Source organism: Tenrec ecaudatus, chromosome 6, assembly GCF_050624435.1.
Source record: "Tenrec ecaudatus isolate mTenEca1 chromosome 6, mTenEca1.hap1, whole genome shotgun sequence".
Classification (NCBI taxonomy): Eukaryota; Metazoa; Chordata; class Mammalia; order Afrosoricida; family Tenrecidae; genus Tenrec; species Tenrec ecaudatus.
The window spans coordinates 119645939-119666095 of record NC_134535.1 but is presented as its reverse complement, the minus strand read 5'-3'; the positions used below and the strand labels follow the sequence as shown (position 1 = coordinate 119666095).

Here is a 20157-nt window from a genome sequence, read left to right as displayed (position 1 = left end):
CTCCACATTTCCCCCCACTCTGTCTCAGGCCTTCTGTCGTGATCTCCCTTCAGAGCAGTTGGTAGTGGTAGTTGGGCACTATGTAGTTCTTCTGGTCTCAGGGTCATGGAAACTGAGTTTCCCATGATCCATTAGTCCACTGGACTAATTGTTCCTGACTTACTTTCCATTGCTCTGGAAGAGGAGAAACCAATAGCTGCACCTTAGAGGGCTGCTCATGAGATTTCAAAACACTTGTCACTACTCAACGAAGTAGGATGCAGAACATTGTGTTGGTGGAATATGTTATGTCAGTTGATCTTCAGATTCCTCAAGACTGTGGTCCTGAGTTCCTAGACTCAGTGACTCATTCTCCCAGGGTGCTCAGTTATGGCTAAGAAGTTTTCATAACGTTGCCTCTGTAGGCTCTACTATTATCATGGACATATTTATAGCATAGGTAAATATGTATGTAAATATACTGTCCGCATATTCACGGGTAGAGTTCTAGTCTACTTCCCACACCTAGTAAGCTTGCATACCTATGTATCCACTGATAAATTAAGGTTGTTACAGGATTGTGTTTATAATAGTATTTATGTCGGTTGCCTTTCATTCTTCTGTTATCCCAGTGCCTTCTTTGCCTGCCTCGTTTTTTGCTGACTTCTCTCTTATTGTATATTGCTTTCTCCTTCACCCAAGTTAATATATGTCTACCTTCTAGTTAGTGATTTACTTCTAGCTAATGGTTACCCTGGTAACCAGCAAAGAATGTTTATTTTGTGTAAAAATATTTTCTTGACTTGAATAGTGGTTTTGTACAATTTTTGTACTTTTGAGACAAGTTAATACTTTAAAAAAATTTTACTCATATTTGTGCACCTGTTTTTATTTGCATGGACTGTTTCTGGGTTTCTAGGGATGTACTTTTTTAAAAATATAAATAACTTTTACTACTGGATGTGGGGGGTGGGGAACAAGAAGTGTCAACTCAGAAAGAGATTGTGTTGTGGTGGTAAACAGCTGCTAACATGGGCCCCAAGAACCCAGCCTCCTAGTACTCACACCCTATTTAACCCCTCTCCCTGGATATGAGCAGGATTTTTCACAGGCTTCTGAACAAAATAGAAGTAATTTCCATTATTAGATTACATATGTATAGTGACTTCTGTCTTGCTGGCTTTGTTGAAACAGGCTGATATGTTGGAAGGGCGCATGGGGCAAGGAAGTGGCAGTGTCATCCAGCAGCCAGCCAGGTAGTCGAGTCCACAGTCCAAAACCTTGACAAGTGGTGAGAGTGGCGATACTGGGAGGGTGGAGGAAGGGTGGGGAAGAAAGGGGGAACCGATTACAAGGATCTACATATAACCTCCTCCCTGGGGGACAGACAACAGAAAAGTGGGTGAAGGGAGACGTCAGACAGTGTAAGATAAGACAAAATAATAATAATTCATAAATTATCAAGGGTTCATGAGGGAAGGGGGAGCAGGGAGGGAGGGGAAAAGAGGAACTGATACCAGGGGCTCAAGTAGAAAGCAAATGTTTTGAGAATGAGGATGGCAACAAATGTACAAACGTGCTTGACACAATGGATGGATGGATGTACAGATTGTGATGAGTTGTACGAGCCCCCAATAAAATGATTAAATAAAAAAATATTGGAAGTAGAACCTGCATCTGTGGAGCTCCCAGTTGAGACCTCTATCCTGGCCCAAACCTGGATTGCCTGCTGGTCAAGAGGAGCCAGTTAAGTTGTGCCTGGATGCTTGGTTCACAAGACCTCTGAGAAAATGAAAATGTCTTGTTTCAAGCTGCCTAATTTTGGAGTCCTTTGTTATGCAGCAATAGATAACTAATACAGCTAGGTTTCATTTTTCCCCTTACACATACACGTCATTTATTTATAATCATAAACTGGTTTAAAACAACATGACAACAAAACCAAAAATGGCCACTCGTCCTTTTCTTTTTGGATGGCGAGAGACGACATTCACCCACCAACTGCCAGGTTCCTAATGCTCCCCAGAGAGGAAAGACCATGTGCCAAAGCTGGCCGGATACCAAGAACGCACTCTCCTATAAATCGGTTTGTTGGCCCTTTAATTAACACACTTCAGGCTCCTGTGGGGCGACTAGAGAGAAAACATCCCATCTTGGTGATCGACTGTGATATGCTGAAATGACGTCATAGGTGCCATCGAGTTGATTTGGGTTTATGGTGACCCCATGTAACAAAGTAGAACGGCTCTAAGTATCATATTTATAAAAGTAGATCTCATTTCCAACTCACTGTCATCAGTTGTTGATGGCTTATAGTGACACCACCCCTGGTAGTGAGTTTCTGGGACTTTACCTATTTACCACAGTAGAAAGCCCCATCTTTTTCCCACGGAGCGGCTGCTGGTTTTGAACTGCTGACCATGCGGATTGCAGCACAATGTGTAACCACTACGCGCCCCGGAGACCTGTAAGGTGGGTCAGAAGTGCCAATCTGTTGGTTTTCAGCCAAGAATTTAAGCACTGTACTACTAGGGCTCTGTGTTAGTCCGGGTAGACTAGAGAAACACTCCAGGGAGACTCATATACGTGTAGGAAACCTTTATATCAAAGAGTAACTATATATTAAGAAAACATCCTAGCCTAGTCCAGATTAAGTCCATAAGTCTGATATTAACCCATATGCCTGATACCAGTCTATAAATTCCTCTTCAGACTCACGCAACACATGCAATGATGCTGAATTCAAGAAGATCACAGGTCTGTGGGTGGAAAATTTTGTGGATCCAGTGGTGGTGGAAATATGTCAGTGCTGGCGTGGGTCTCTATGTGGCTCCTCCAGCTCCAGGGCTCTTACTCCATCAGCAAAGCTCCATGTGGCTTTTCAACAGCAATGTCTTGCAAGGGAGAGTGTGTCCTGCTTCCAGGGGAGGAAGATAGAAGTTTCCAGAATCCTAAAGGAGAAGGCCATACCCCCAGAGTGGCATGATTGACTATGTATGACCTGATTGACAGGCTAGACTCCATCCCTTCACTCAAGTTGCTGGGACATAATGTAACTGCAACAGGCTCTGATATCTGTTTCTATGGAGTTGGTTTCAACTCCTAGTGATGTGACCCTATTGAATAGAATACAACTGCTCCCTAGGGTTTTAGAAATTATAAATCTTTATGGGAACATACAGCCTCAACTTTCTCCTAAGGAGTGTTTGGTGGGCTTGAACTGCTGACCTTGTAATTAGCAGTCCAATGCTTATCCTACAGCGCCACCATGAGGTTCCTCTAGGTTAGATCATTTGAGATAATCTCTCCAAGGCCACCAGCAATAGTCTGATTTCTCACGATGAGTAAACCATCCACTTGCCTGACTGCAGCTTGTACATCATATCGACACACGAGCAACCTCAACCCTACCCCGTTATTGGCCCATCAGACCCTACTTAAACACTTTTAATGCATGACCTTCTTCCCGAGTGTTTCTTTAAATTACAAAATCCACAATCTTTTAAAATATAAGCAGTATTCTGCATATACCTCTTTCTTTTTTGTTGTTTTATTTTTTTTACATTTTATTAGGGGCTCATACAACTCTTATCACAATCCATACATATACATACATCAATTGTATAAAGCACATCTGTACATTCTTTGCCCTAATCATTTTCAAAGCATTTGCTCTCCACTTAAGCCCTCCGCATCAGGTCCTCTTTTTTTTTCCCCTCCCTCCCCGCTTCCCCTCCCTTATGATATACCTCTTTCTTTAAGGAAAAAAAAAAAGGTGTAAGTTATTCAACAAGTTTCAAGTATTTTAGCAAAATAAGCTTATGCATTCCTTCTGACACTCATGTTCTTACATTTGAGCCTTTTGCTTTTTCGTTGTTTTTTTACCTTCTACTCCACTTACCAAATGGCTTTCTTTTCTTTTGACACACTGATTTCCGTCTCACTTGATTTCTGGTCCGTTTCTTGTTGCCATTGTTGTTGTTAGGTCCCATAAGAGTTGGTTCTGACTCATATCGTGGAACACCGCCCAGTCCTGCTCCATCTGCATGCTTGTTCTTGTTTGAGTCCGTGGTGGCAATCACTCTGTAAATCCATCTTGTCCAGGGCCATCTTCTTCTTCATTGTCCCTCTTTCTCTAGGGAGTGGTCTCTCCTTTAAAGACATTTCAGTGGACAAGACACATGAAGCCACGCTAATGGCAGCCAGACTCCAGAGTTGCATCCACCATCATTGAATCCACAAGGCCTTGCACCCACCGGCCTGTGATCTTCCGGCATTCTGCATCATTGCATGTGACTGCATGAGTCTGAAGAATGGTTTATGGACTAGTATCGGACTTATGGGCTAATATCGGACTTATGGACTTGATCTGGACTAGGCTGGGATGTTTTCCTAATATGTAATTAGTCTTTGATATAAAGCTCTCTCTTCCATGCCAAAAAAGAAAAAAAAAAGACATGTGAGATCAAGTCTCCCATTCTTGTCTCTAAGGAACATTCTCGCTGTTCTTCCAAGATGATTTTATTTGTTCTTTTGGCAGCCTGTGGTACTTCTAATATTCTTCAGCAGCACCATAATTCCAATGTATGATTCTTCTTTGATCTTCCTTATTCAATGTCCACCTATCACATGCACATGAGTTCATTAAAAATGCCATTGCTGGGGTCAGGAGCACCATAGTCCTCAAAGTAACATCCTTGCTTTTCCACACTTTAAAGAGGTCTACATCCAATGTAATGTGTCATTTGATCTCTTGTCTGCGGCTTCCAAGAACATTGTGGTAGACCAGGTTGATTAGAGAAACAACCCCGTGACACTTGAAGATGTGTAAGAAAGAAGTAATGAGGAGCTGATACCAAGGGCTCAAGTAGAAAGAAAACGTTTTGAGAACGATGATGGCAACATATGTACAAATGTGGTTGACACATGGATGGATGTATGGATTGTGAGAAGACTGTATGAGGTCCCAATAAAATGATTTAAAGAAAAAACATAATAAGAAAGAAGTAATTATGTATCCAGAGAATATCCCAGCCTCGTTCAATTCAAGTCCATAAATCTGAAACTAGTCCATAAGTCCCCCTTCAGACTCATGCAGTCACATGTAATGGTGCAGAAAGCAGGAAGATCACAGGCTGGTGGGTGCAAACTCTTGTGGATCCAATGGTGGTGGTAACATCTACAGGGCTCTGGAAGCAACCAGTGTCCACCAGCAGAAAGGTAAAGGCAGAGAGAGATGGGGGAGGATCCAGGGCCCTCTTTATGAGAAGGGCATACCCACAAGGGGGCACCATCAGGTTGTGACTTGATTGATAGTTGAAAACCATCCCTATACTTTTTATCTACCTTCCAGTTGACATGAAATTATGTAACTACCGCAAACATTGACCATGTATCTAAGCAAGAAGAAACCCTTGACAACTTCAGTCTTTTCTCCGTTTAGCATAATGTTGCCTACTGGTCCAGTTGTGAGGGTTTTGATTTCTCTGCAGTTGATTTTCAGTCCATCCTGAAGGCTGCAGTCCTTGGTCTTCATTAGCAAGGGCTTCAAATCCTCCCCTCTGTCAGCAGGCAAAGTTGTGACATCTGCTTATCGCAAGTTAATATGCCTTCCTCTAATCCTGATGTTTCCTTGCTTCACTGACTATGTAAAGGCATTTGCTTGGGTGGATCGTAACAAAGTATGGATAGCCTTGAAAAGAAGGGAAACTTCCGAGCACTCCATTGTGCTCACGGAGAAGCTACACACGGATCAAGAGGCTATTGTGAGAAAGAACAAGGGAACACAGCATGGTTTAAAACCAGGAAAGGTGTGCATCAGGGTTGTATCCCCCCCCCATATTTATTCATTCTGCATGCTGAACAAATCATCGGAAAAGCTGATTATGATGATGGAGACTGTGGTCTCAGGGTTGAAGGGAGGCTAGATTATTTCTAGTTATAGAATTTGTGGCTTAACTGAGAAGACATAATTAATTATTGTTTTTAGCTACATAGTTGTCTCTAACAATGAGGACCAAGAACCATATAAGTATTCATTGGTTTTCCATGTCCTATCATTGAATTATCCATCACAAAGGTTATCCCCTATCAGTTCTTTCTGTTCCGTGGAAGAGTGTTGACAAGTCTACGTCCTCAGGAATTTTAGGTCAGACCTTCTGAAGAGTTTCAAGGTGGAAAAGAAAAGGCTCGTCACCGTGAATGATGAGAAGTAACTCTACCACTTGGTTCCCTTTCCTTCACTTCGATTTGTTATGCCCAGTTATTCCCTCCACCTCGAGTTGTGGTCTCAGCAGATCTTGAGAAGGAGGAGAACACATTACAATTTGAGGGTGGTATTAAAAGTGTGTTTTCACTGAAGTTAGCATGTGTCAATATGGCACAAATTAATGGAAAAGAATTAAAATTGCATTGAGTTAGCAATGACTAAATACATCCAGCAATAACGGGGCCCATTTATTTAGGGCGTACCATGTGTCTGGTAATGTACTGAGTGAGCGACAAGGACAAGGCTTGTTTTCTATAAACATTCTATCATGTGGTACTGTCATTTTTCACATTTGAAAAAAGAAAAGCTGGGGTTTGATCAATGATTTGCCAGGCTAAAATAGTTAGTAAGTGATCGAATTTGGACTTGGGCCCAGAAAATTTGACACTAGGGCTCCTAAAAGCAAACGTCAAATTATTCTGCAACTAAGGAAAAATCCTATTCTGGTTGAATACAACATTTGATTTTCATACCTAAAAAACTGATTTTAAAAAAGGTATGCAAGTGTAGTGTGTCCACCTGGAAAATCATAAAATGTAGAAGTTTAAATGGTTTTGGCTAATGAGTAGAGTATAAATCCATTCTTCTCAGCTACTGTGTCACCCACCTCCCCTACCATACACTTTTTCACATCTTCTGGCTGTTTGGGTCTTTTTTACTATCCTCGTGTCTGTGCCATGGCCTTTCCCAGCACCTTCAGGATGGTACTGGTAGCGTCAAGCCACATACAATACTGAAGAGATGTTCTTTGGAAGATTAAAGAGGGTTTGGTAAATACACCCCTAAGACAGTTTCAGGGGGGCCCTGGTTACTCCAGTGGGCTGCTAAAGGAGAGGTCAGCTCCTTGGAAGAAAGACGAGGCGTTCTGCTCCCCGTTACAGCTCAGAAGCCCACCAGAGCAGTTCTACTCTGTCCTTTAGAATTGCTATGAGTCAGATCACAGTGAGGTTTTTTGTTTATTTGTTTTTTATAAGAGAATTTTAAGACGCTGGATTGGCAAGCGGCTGGAATGAATTTGTTGACGGACTGATGAAGTTCCTAAGCCTCCAGCCCTGCAGCGTAATCCTGAAAGCTGCCTCACACGCACTTGTCGCTGCAGAGGCCAGCGCGTGCTGGGAGTTCTGTTGCCGTGAAATCACACGTTCTTCAAAGGATAGAGGTTGTTCTAATCATACTCATGGACCTCTTGAGGGCCTTCCTCTTTTTGCCGCCTCTCTGCTCTCCCGAGCATGATGTCTTCATAAGATGCTCATGACAGGTCTCTCTCCACATCACCTCCAAAGGACTCAGGCAAAGTCTTGCCACCCTTGCTTCCAAGGAGCATCCCGCTGCACTGTCTCCAAGGCAACTTGGTGGAGTTCCCCGCGGCACTCTGCACATTCCTCACCAGCACGTAATCCAGACGCGTGGACTCCTCATGGAGACGGGGACTGCAGCCTTCACAGAGCGCCTTGGGGAGCGACGAGAGACAACGCTTTTAAGCAACATGTGCTGTCCCCAGCAAGACATTCAGAACAGCCCAGCCCGTGGGCGCTCAAGAAATTAAAGAGAATCCGTGCGAGAGTGAGTCGGGGCCTACAATCAAGTTGACCGCAAATAAAATTAATTGCTTACTCATCATTGTCGTGGAAACTTGTATTTTAAAAATACGCATATTTATTTAAAGAGACTATTTATTACATCTTAAACGGGACAAGGACAAGATACCTACAGAGACATAGCACACCGATGAAGGAGACCATTAGTCCGAGGTCATAACGGTGTCCGAAGGGCTTGCAGAGATACCGAGTTCTAGGAAGGACATGAGCTAGTGAGGGGTGACGGAAGCAATCTGCTTTCTGCTGCACTCTGTCCAGGAGGGCCAAGGAGCTTTCACTTTTGAGGAAACGTTAGAGGGCCACTGAGCTACAGAGGGGTCCCTGTCCATTGGCCTTGTCGAAAAGCGCTGTGCGTGGCTAATCATCTCCCTATGAGTTGTTCTCGCTAGTTAATTGTGTGTTGGAGGAAAAGGGATCGCCGTCCTATTCGTCCTATTTTGTGCAGTCCTGGAAGCCGTGCACGACACCACAGGACCCACAGCCTCTAGTGGCGCTGGCAGCGCTCCCCGGAAGCAGCTAAGTCAAGGCATTCCACGAAAGACTTGGAGTGGCTGCTAGGTAGGTTGAGGTCTGAGGTTGAAGGTGACCGTCAAAGCAAGCTAAATGAATCCAGGGTAAGGACCGCCGTGGAAGGAAATCAGCAGCAGGTGCGAACACCCACGCACACCACGTAAAAAATATTTTTAATTTCCTATTGAAAATGCAGCTTATGTGTAGGTGAAGTACACAATCCATACAGCATTCAAAATGTATGTGAATTGACGATTTGTGTTACCGATAACTATCTGTTTTGTCAACAGCCAGTTACTAGTAGCTAAAATTTAGAGGAAGCCAATGCTGATCAATGCTAACCCCTATGCTGATCAAGGGCCACCTGGACTGTGAGAAAGTTCCTGAATGCTCTAAGCCAAGTGGCAAGCTGGGCAGAAAGGGGGAGACTCTGCCGCGCGTGGGTGGCTCCTGTTGTGATATGACTTCTTTTAATGGTGTCATTTAAAAAAATGGGCTTCAACAATATTTAGGCGACTGATTTCAAGTCTGTAAAGGGTATGATTTGGGGATTTCTTCCAATGTTTAAGTGGTTTGTGTTTTGAACGTTTTGATTGGTTAGGCCATCTACAACGGGGCTCATCAATTTCCATCTCTGCTGAGACAGGTCCTTCCCGGGAATCACCTGTGTGACGTCAGCCTGATGAGATGGTTGACTGCCCGCACCCACATGGCCACCAGGCAGCCGTTCCGGAGAACTATTGGTGAAAGCTGCTTTGTGCGTCCGTTGGCTTCTAATAGTGGCCCCTAGGCTCTCTCTGGAGCTCTGGGGGCACCGTGGGCTGCATTGATAACTGCAAGATCAGTAGTTCTAACCCGCCAGTGGATGCGAGAGGAAAAGATGAGGTTGTCTATTCTCATAAAGATTTACAGCCTCAAAACCCTAGGGAGCACCTGCCCTCTGTCTGCTAGAGTACCGATGAGCTGGGATTGCCTCGATGGGAGGAGGCTAGGTAGGTGAAGGACACTTCCTTTCCAGATGAATTCGTAGGCTAAGTGAATGGTTGGAAGGTGTTCTTCTCCAAGTTGTCTGCACACAGGGAGGAGAATGGCAAAGCTGAAGAAGAACATTGGCTGTGAGGCACAGGGGTTCTCGTTTATTACCCAACCGCGTCTTGGACCCCGGCTCCTCTGGTCAACACGGAAGGGCTCCGAGCGTCTGCTTCTTTGTCCGTTTACACGTGACGCCGGCACAGAAGCATAACCAAGTAGCTCCGATAGATCCTGCGTATGTTGCTTCAAAGGGAGTTGGAGCAAGTGGCAGTAGGCCTGCAGTAGTAAAGGGCAGGGCCTGTACCAACTCTTCCCACTTGAAAAGGCAAAATTGCCGATCTTATATGGCAAATGACTTCGCCCTGCCTGATGAAGGCTGACTGGGGTAAACCACGTGAAAGGAAGGCCCCAGGGACTCCGCCTTGGCCTTCCAGGATAAACTAGATGCAATATACAGGGGCAAACAGGTTATGGGATGTTCCATGGGAAGCCCATCTGAGCAGGGTGCTGTTGAGTTAACGGAGCAGGATGGCAGGAGTCCGGCTTTCAGTGGAGAGTAGATGGGAGAATTCAAAGAAGCAGTCTGTCCCTGCCTCTGAAGGTGTATGGGGAATTGCCTTGCCTCTGAGCATTGCTCCACACTGCCGCCTTTCTTCAACTCCTGTTTGGAAGCTAATGAATTGGACTTCCTGGTGCACCTTACAGTAATTCCTCTTTTTCTCTCCAATAGCCTGCCTCCCTGGCCGCACTGGTTTTTGCCAGGTAAAAGACTGGTGAGTGTTGTTCTTGTGTTGCTGGGCTTTACGCAAACCTTCACCAACATGCGGCACACACTGTTCGCTCCAATCTCAAGGTTAACTGGGACATGCGGAATATAAAACATATAGTAAATCACCAACATCCTGAGGGAAGACCATCAAACTGGCATATGCCATAGTCTTTGAGGCACTCCCCAAATAAACAACCTGTTATGATTGGGGGCCTTTTTTTTCTGCATCAAGAGCTTCTATGAGGTTGTCTCACTGCATTTCTACCCACTCGGGTACACTCGGCAAAGTGCAAAGAGCTGACTGACATTGTGAGGACTGAAGGACTCCAGAACACTTCCTTGTGCTCAGATGGAATCTGAAGATAGGCCCAAACGGCAGAACACGGAGATATTATTGCGTGGTTGAAACCGAACACGGAGATGTTATTGTGTGGTGTCAAATCAGGAGAGTGTGTGCCAAGGTTGTAGCCTTCCACTAGACTGACTCAGAATGCACACTGAGCCAACACTCTCAGAAACTGGACTACCCAAGTATGAAGAATTCCACATCTGGATTGGAGGGAAACTGATCAACAACATGTGACACGCAGATGACAAACTCCTATTTGCAGAAAGCCAAGAGGGACTGACGCACTGACTAATGAAGATCAAAGACTATAGCCTTCTGTATAATTTACCTTAACCCTTTCAAGACAATCACTTTATCCTTGAAATTATGTGTTTTCCATAATGGGAGGTGTTTTGAATAAAATTGGAATGGGTTTTGAATAAAATCCATCAATTTTTAATAAAATCATGTTGATTGTGATGCAATTAGTTGAACATATGTCCCAAGAAGTCTCTGGAACTGCATGGTTGGTGGGGTGAAGCCGGTTTCGTCAGACTCAGGCAGTTATGCAGATTCCCACTAGATGGCAGCACATACTAAACGTGGGATAGCTGATTCCCACCATATGTCTCCTGGGTCATATGAGGTTTAACATTAAAAAAAAAAAATCTCAGAACTGAAATAAGCAAAATGATAAATGAAAAGATTAGCGTTGTGGAGAGTTTCCTTTATTTGGATTCACAATCAATGCTCATGGAAGCTGCAGTCAAGAAAGAGATGAAACGGTGCATTGTACCAGGCCAATCTGCCACAAAAGACCTCTTTGAAGTGTTTTTTAAAAAGCACAGTTGTCTTTGCTCTGAGGACTAAGGTGTGCCTGACTCAATCGTGGTATTTTCCATGATCTCATCTGCATTTGAAAGCTGGACAAGGAATGAGGAAGACCAGAGAAGAATGGGCGTGTTTGATTTTGATTTACGGTGTTGGTGAAAACTACTGAATAGACCACAGACTGCCACAAGAAGGAACAAATGTGTCCTGGAGGCTGTGCAGCCAGGATGAGGCGCGACCTTGTCTCACGTACTTTGGACACATTGTCAGGAAGGACTACTTCCTGCAAAAGGACATCACTCTTAGCAAAGCAGAGGGCCCGTGAAAATGAGGATGCCTCTCTGTGAGATGGGCTGTCAGAGAAATGACTGTGTGCATGGCGTGAGCCCAGGCCGGGTTTCCTCTGTGGTACACAGGGTTAAGGTACCTCATAACAGCAGGGGACCCTCACAAAAAAAACGATAGATGAGTGCTTCAAAATCACCTTGATTAACCTTTTTAAACTATGGCCTTAAAATATATATAAAGATAAAATTTTAATGCAACATTTTTATTTACAACATCATGTTTTAAAATAGTCCATTAAAAAGAACAGAAAGACACTCCGCGGCGTCGTTTCTAGTCTTTAACAAGAATGAGCCATAAAAATTCAAGGACTCATAGGCAAAGACCTAGCTTGTTAATTTAGAATGCCAGTTGACGATGGAACACCTCAGACTGGGAGGATGAAGAAGAGAGAGAGGAAAAAAATTCTTTTTATGTGTTGAATTGTTGCTCGAACAAGCACATTGATTGTAAGACATCAGCTCTGGGTTTGGGAAGTGAAGTTTTTTTTGTTCTTGTCCCTTGGCCTAAATATCAAGTTCCGTATAGTTTTGGTTTCCTGTGTGTGTGAGGTCAGACTGTTCAAGCTGCTTTCTCTACCTCAGACATTCAGCACAAGCCTAGGAATCCATCCACCAAGGTAAAGGTGAGAGAGAGCCAGTGGGTGAAACGTCCCCGAGCACATCTGAGAACGGCCACATTCTGAGACCTGAGACACCCAACAAGGCAGCAGCCAGGAGGCCGGTCAAGGCCTGGGAGGACTTAGCCTCTGGTGTTCTCTAGAGAGACATCTGTGAGAGCCACGGAGAGGTCAATAGACTCGCAGCTAGAGGTCATGGATTAGAGTCCCAGCTCTGTCCCACTGCGTCTGAGTAACTTCGGGAAAGTCACCGAACTTTGAACCAGTCCCCTGATCCACAAGTATAAAGAGGGACGCTAATCACCAAAATGTTGACAGGATAAAAGAGCACGTGTGCACTGCTGAAAAGCTGCTGCTATTGTCCCCACTCTTGTTAACCACCAACCAGTCATTCCACTGCCCCCTCCTGTGGGCTCCGCCTCCTTGTGACCCCCCAGGACAGAGCAGAACTGCTCCCTGGGGCTTCCGAGGCCGTAAGCCTTTACTGAAGCAGCTGGTGGGTTTAAACGGCTGACCTTGCGGTTTGTAGCTCCACTCTTCTATTTATTTATTTATTAAAAATTTTTTTTTTCACTTTTAATTAAAATTTTTTTTTTTAAGTTTTAGTGACCTATAATTCACCTATTCCACAATTCAATGACTTAAATATATCAGAGTAGTGCTGCAGCCCAATTCTTAACCCACGGCGTTCCCCTTGCCAACCATGCCTGGCAGCTCGTTATTATTGAAATGAAGACATTTCTTAAATGGGCTGATTTTCGATGTGAACTAATAGCAAGCTGGGGACCAGATGGAAAAAGCACAAGTTATCTTAGGCGAAGAAGAGTTGGAGTTTGGCCAGGGTCTGGCGATGGGCCCCGCAGAGAGGTGAGGTGTCAGCGGCTGTGGCTGGAGAAGTGGCCTCTCATCAGTCTCTAGGACACACATAAAGGGGGGGCCTCACCCTTGTGCCCTGGTGTACAGGGATCGGGCCAGATGGCCAAAGGTCTCTGTCTGAATTGAAAAGCAGCGAGACGCCATCTGCCATTCCTCTCTGTGGCATTTTCTGGGCATGCCTAGCAAAGGCACCTGCTCGTTTGCTTGTATTTAACTTAAAGAAGAAAAGTAAACATCCAAGACCCGGCCTGGATGGGACACAGATGTGAGGGCAACCTCCCGCTGACCTCAAACTTTTCACGGCCTCACCAGCTGCTAAGGTCCAGGAAGGGTGACAATCAGCGTGAAAGAGTGCGAGATTAGGCAGCACTATAACCCTTCTTGCCCCAAGACTCCTGACTGAAATCCAGGGGGCAGTTAGGAGACAGCCCTGCACCAATTCCTATCCGTGGAGTGCTTTCTACAGCTGATTGAGACTGGTCATTTGGAAAAAGGTAGAATAAAAACATATAACATATTCACCCTTTCTATATTTAGCATCGTAGGAAAAATACATGGAAACAGGGAGTGGGGGGTTTCGCCGGTGACAGAAGCCCACGGCTATAAAAATTCAATAGGGGAGGGAGACAAAACCAGCCAAATAAACCTAGGTGGAATCATTCATCAAAAGGCTGTGGGTACGGGTTATGCGTTCCCGAATCGAATCTAAGGTAACTGAAACAGCAGGGGAGCGTATTCTCTTGGCTGCACCAAAGGAAGGCATTAGGAGGACAATTGCTACCAGAATAGCTTTCCTCAAGACTAAAAGCAACAGAAATAAAAACTACCCAAAAAATACCCAGCAAATAAACAGATTTTTACAAAACACTGCTCTCAGAAAGTTGAGTGAAATATATATATAAATATCAACAGACTCTGCTTTTATAATGAAACTTTTTTTAATAACTGGTGCATAACAATAGTTGGAAGAAGTCTGAGAAATTAGACAAAAGTATTTGGTGGATTTGAGTTAATGGGCCAAGCCAGCTTTTTTTCCTTGGCTTCCCGGTCAAAGGAGTCGTAGATTGAGTCTTTGGTTAGAGTCCTGGTCGTGGGAGGGATTTCTGATATGCCCACATAGTTTTTCTTGGCCATCCTTGAACTGGTTGTGATTGTATAAGCATTGCTCCGGTAACATTTCATGGAGGACATGCAAAAGGTCTCCTTCATCCCCCTCCTGAAGTTGGCGTTGTAAATCGAATACAGAGTCGGTTTAGAGGCGGAGGAACTAAAGGATATCCAAGTGATGGCCGTGAAGACAAGGGAACTGTGTCTGTAGTCCTGCTCGCGGGGGTGCCACAGCTGCGCGACGTGGAAAGGCAGCCAGGAGAGCAGGAACAATAGGTTCAAAATGAGGAACATCTTGATGGTTTTCACTTTCGTCCTTGGGACGATGTTCATTGTCCTCCGCACTGTCCTGCCATCAGCGCCCAGTCTCCAAATGTACTTTACGACCCGTTGGTAGAATAAGATGATGAGGACGGAGGGGATCACAAAGGCCACCAGGAAGTGGATGACGGTATAGGCGGTGCCTTCCCAAGAGGAAGGGAGGAAATAGTTGCAATGATTGTCCCAGTTGGAGCCATAGAAAAAGAAGACGGGGGTCACCAGGGCGGCATCAAAGATCCACGCGGCCGCAATCATCTTCTTGGCCTTTTCTCTAGACACCTTGAAGCTCAGCGGGTAGACGATGGTGTAGAAGCGGTCTATGCAGATGGAGAGGAGCACATAGATCTGCACCCCGGGGGTGAGATACTGACAATAGCGCACGACCTTGCACATGGCGCTCCCCAGCGTCCACCTCCCAGCCGAGAGCTGCAGCAGCACGAAGGGTGTGCTGGCCGTGCTGGTGAGAAGGTCGGCGCACGCCATGGAGACCACGAAGTAGTTGGTGGTGGACTGGGTCCGCCTGCTCCTGTGGATGACCAAACAAACCAGCGAATTGCCGAAGACAGAAAACAACCAGAGGCTCCCAAAGAATATGCTGGCGGCGGCCACTTCCCCGGGCTTCAGGCCGTACTGCAGCGCCGTCCTGTTGCTCTCCCACCCGCGCTCCGCGGGGACTTCCATCCGGTCATAGCTGGGCAGGGCGGTGGCTGTTTCGGCGCAGCTGTGGTTCTGGAGGGCCACCGGGAGGGTAGGGATAACCAAAGGCGGCTTGCTGTTATCCATTCTTTGAGCAAAAACCATATTCCGTCTTTTCCTCTTAGCTCTGGATAAGAAAAGAATGGGGTCCTCTGTTAAAACGGTGTCATACAGGTTGTTCCTAAGATTGCCTTACTGGACACTTGGGTGGTCATGTGCCACTGAGTAGGGCGTGCCCATTAAACACGACCACATCTTAGGACTTCTACCCCACAGCCTCAGGCCGCTAGTTCTCTTTGCTTTAAGGGTTGTTTGAGTTGTTCCCGGCTCAGGTTCTCTCGGGCCTGACCCTCTCTTCCAGAACTCTTAGTCATTGTGACCACACTCAGCCCGAGCCTTCGCACACTGGGGAATCCCAGGGACTCAGGGTTCAACCCCGGCTCGCGGTGAGGGCCTCTCCCCACTGAAGGAGCTGTCGGAATTCCAGGCAACTTCGTGAGGAGAGCCGGAAGGTTGTAACACAGAAGTAATGGGGCTGCGAGACAGGAAAACTTGGGCAGATGGAAACACGGTTGTCAGCTACGGAAATAACTACCAGGAGCCTGTGAAAAGGCCGACTGGCTACAGAGAATGCCCTGTCCTGACTTACTGCTGAATTTCCTTCCCAGAAGCATGAGGTAGCATACAAAGCCACCATCGCACTGCGACAGGGCCAGAAGTAGCTCCTACTTTAACGACATCTGAAAATAACCTTTTGTTGTTACCCCCCCCCCCGAAAAATGGTGTACCTTGGCCACCTATCAACTGCATCAAACTTGATGCTATTCTGCTGTTGTTTCATAAAATAACACTGGAAAACATCTATGTTGTCCTCCCCTAAAGAAAGAAGTCAGGTTCCTAGAGGCTTTGGGAGCAGATGATTTAAAACAACACAATGTAACCATGAACAGGACTAAACAACTTTTGAAATGTTATGGCCCATAGGTATACAAGAATACCATGCTTTTACCCCTTGCCCTTTTCTGGTCTTGTTCAGGAAGGGGGGAAGAAGCAAGCGTTAAAAAAAAAAGAAAATGTTTATCGTTTTATTAGGGGCTCATACAACTCTTATCACAATCCATACATCAATTGTGTAAAGCACATTTGTACATTCATTGCCCTCATCATTCTCAAAACATTTGCTCTCCACTTAAGCCCCTGGCATCAAGTCCTCATTTTTTCCCTTTCCTCCCGGTCCCTGCTCCCTCATGAACCCTTGATAATTTATAAATTATTATTTTGTCATATCATGCCCTGTACAATGTCTCCCCTCACCCACTCTTCTGTTGTCTGTCCTCCAGGGAGAAGGTCACATGTAGTTCCTTGTAATCGGTTCCCCCTTTCCAACCCACCCTCCCAATATCGCAACTCACACCACTGGACATGAAGGGATCATCTGCCCTGGATTCCCCTGTGTTTCCAGTTCCTATCTGTACCACTGTACATCCTCTGGTCTAGCCAGACTTGTAAGGTAGAATTGGGATCATGATAGTGGGGGAGGAGGAAACATTTAGGAACTAGAGGAAAGTTGTATGTTTCATCGTTGCTACGTCGTACCCTGACTGACTTGTCTCCTCCCCAAGACCCTTCTGTAAGGGGATGTCCAAGTGGCCTACAAATGGGCTTTGGGTCTCCACGCCGCACTCCCTCCTCATTCACTGTGATATGATTTTTTTGTTCTGATGATGCCTGATACCTGATCCCTTCAACACCTCGTGATCACACAGGCTGGTGTGCTTCTTCCATGTGAGCTTTGTTGCTTCTGAGCTAGATGGCTGCTTGTTTACCTTCAAGCCTTTAAGACCCCAGATGCTATCTCTTTTGATAGCCGGACACCACCAGCTTTCTTCACCACATTTGCTTATGCACAAAAGCAACCATTTTTAATTGGTAAAAAGCCTGTCTGATGCGGCTAGTCAATTAAAATGGATGTGATTTTGGTCATAATCTGCTTAGTGAGGTTTATTTTGGCCAAACTCTGTTAAACAGAAAAAGAAGAGCATATTAATTATGCTTCTTAAGATAAGTAATATGGATAAAGAGATATTTTCAAAAGCCACTAAAGTAAAATGCCCCTGTGGGGGTTCTGGGCTTTTTATGGCCAGTGACTTGTTTGGGTTTCATCTGGCCTATGGCACAAGGTTGTGTCGATCCACAACAGAGCACACTTGCCCTCTGGGTAGGCTCCTGCAGTCCCGCAAAGATCCGTTTCTGAAGTTTTAGAAGTGGCATTAAGGAACAGTTCTTAGAGACTCATTTTTCCCTTCAAGGTTTCGCACTAATTGTGAGTAGGGAAACAAATGTTAGCAACAGGTAGACTGCCCTCACAAGAAATGATATTCAAACAGAAATGTGGTGAAGGGAGACAACAGAGAGTGTGAGACATGAAGCAACAACAATGCTGTATCAGTGATCAAGGATTCACGAGGGGAGGATGGCAGGGGAGGGAGGGGTAAAAAGGAGCTTATACTGAGGGCTCAAGTAGAAAGAAAATGTTTTGGAAATGTTGATGGCAACATATGTGCAAGGGTACTTAATATATTTGAATGATGGATTGTTATAAGATTTGTAAGAGCCCCTCCAATAAACTGATTAGTTAAAAAGAAAAAGAAATCATATTCAACCAAACTGGAGCACAGGGCCATACACTAAATGTGAGTTCCAGATGCAGATGGGAGCGCACAAGATCTTTTTTAATTAAAAAAATGTAAATCCACTAAAAAGGCCTATAAGCATGATTGGCCAACTGACAATCTAACTGTAAGAACAGTGATCACGTTTCCCGTATGAAAAATCAGTCTGAGAACAGGACATGCGAACCGAAGCTGTCACCATCCTGGAGACCCTGGCACGCTCGAGGCTTATAAAACTGAAATAACTTCTCTCTCGTATGTTTAAAGTCTACAAGATTCCGTTAAAAAAAAAGGAAGAATTCAAAGTTTAACAAAATGAAATGAAACAGAACAAGCAAGCCATTTCTCCAGACAAAAGGGCCTGTTCTAAACTTTTTAGACACCCTGTGGCTTAAAGAAAACTGCCAATTCATCCTGTAGTGCCCCCTCTCAAAGAGTGGTGTTTTTTCAGTAAATACACACACTTTCAGGCCCATCTGTTTAAAAGTTTCTTCTGTCTCTGTCCTCCTCTCACAGCAAAGGAAACAATGCACTCCTCTCCCGGCTGCAAGGAAACCTTCCCCAGCCTCCTGTCCCCCAGCCAAAGGGGCTGCCTCCCCCTCAGCGGTGGTGCCAGCGAGCACAGGGCCCAGGTGCTCAGAGACACCACACAGGAGCATGGGGTGTTCCAAGTCCGGGTCCCCAGTCATGGTGTACCTTTTCTGACGCTGCCAAAACTTCCTGCAGCTCTGCTTATTCATTTGATAAGCCAAGGAGTTGTGTTGGTGATAGGGACCCAAAGACGAGCACAGTTTGTAAATCAGGATAAATGCATAATTAAACAACAGCAGCAGCAAACCAGACTCACGGCTATCAAGTGCATTCTGGCTCATAGTGACCCTGCAGGACCCAGGAGAACTGCCCTGTGGGTTTCCCAGGTTGGACATCTCAACCAGAGAAAAAGCCTCACCTTTCTCTCACGGCGCAGCTGGCGAATCGAACGGCTGACCTTGTGGTTAGCAGCCCAACATGGAACCCACGGCACCACTAGGGTTCATAAGAATAACTAATTGCCGGAAACAGAGAGCGAGACACCCTGATAATGTCGTGATTCTGCGTTGGGCTGCAATCTACACGGTGTGCCGCTGGACACCACCCGCTGCTCCGCGGGAGAAAGACTGGCTTTCTACTCCTGCGCAGAGCTACCGCCTCTTTCCGAACCACTGGTAAGGAACACAGAGTCCAAGTGTTGATAAAAATGTGGGGCAACTGGAGTCCTTTGCCATCGGTGGTGGGCACGTTTCCACTGGTTTTCTGGTGACAGCTGGTGACTCCTCAGGAAGTTAGACATACTTTTCAACTGAGGTGTTCCTGTCTGGTTTGTTGTGATTGTGATTGCTTTGCTCCCTGTTGTTGTATTTTTCTTTATGTGAAACTCAGGATGCATAAACCTAGAGACTGTAACTGGATGATGGATCGTTTCTTGGACTTGAGGGGAAATGGAGAGCTAAAACAAACATAAGAACATTTAGAAAAAATGTTCTAAAACTGACTGGCGTAATGCTTGCACAACTCTTTTCCATATCTTTTAACTACTTTATGATATGCGAATTATGTCTATAAAACTTCAAAGAATACAACCTTTCTTAGAAACCCACAGGGACAGTTGTACCCTGGCCGATGGGGTCAGAATAAACTCAATGTAGTGGGTTTGGGTTTGGGTTGTGGTACAAGGTGCTAAGCAGTGCAGGCAAAAACAGGGACCCAGTCTTGCCTCAGGTGGAAGGAGCCAAGGATAGGCTTCACAAAGGAGGTTGGGGGACAGAGAATGAACAGCAGTTCTCCAAGAGGGCCATGGAGTTAGCAGCGTTCCAGGGGAGAGTCAGCATGAGCTATGAGAGGGAGAGAGAGCATGCAGGATAAATTTTGGCCTCCTTTCCGGCTCGATCTTCTGTGGGCCTCTGTCCTCTTGGAAACACCGGACCCTCTCGCCCAAACGCCTCTGAGCGCCTCGTGTCTAAATGCTGTACAGCCAGACTGACCTAATTTTCCCAAGTTACAATAGGAAGTTTTCTTTTCCACACTCGTGGGCCGCAATGCTCGGTTTCCCAGTCTGTTTTACTTTGGGAGCAACAGTCCTGGAGCTCAGGAGCGCTATGGGATCTCCCAGGGAGCTCTAGGAATGCTGATTCCTGGGTCTCTGCCCCAGGGATGCTAAGTTAATTGG

The 20157-nt window shown here is 45.4% G+C and overlaps 1 protein-coding gene across 3 annotated transcripts in view; it reads right to left on the bottom strand.

Moving 5' to 3' along the window:
* Nucleotides 1-14106: 14106 nt before the first annotated feature.
* Nucleotides 14107-20157, bottom strand: part of GPR19 (G protein-coupled receptor 19) — a 34751-nt gene continuing 28700 nt past the window's right edge. For all 3 annotated transcript variants that reach the window (XM_075552043.1, XM_075552044.1, XM_075552045.1), the window contains one exon: nucleotides 14107-15406. In XM_075552043.1, the coding sequence (XP_075408158.1) occupies nucleotides 14137-15384 (1248 nt within the window). In that variant the 5' untranslated portion in view covers nucleotides 15385-15406 and the 3' untranslated portion in view covers nucleotides 14107-14136. The remainder of the gene's footprint in view (nucleotides 15407-20157) is intronic.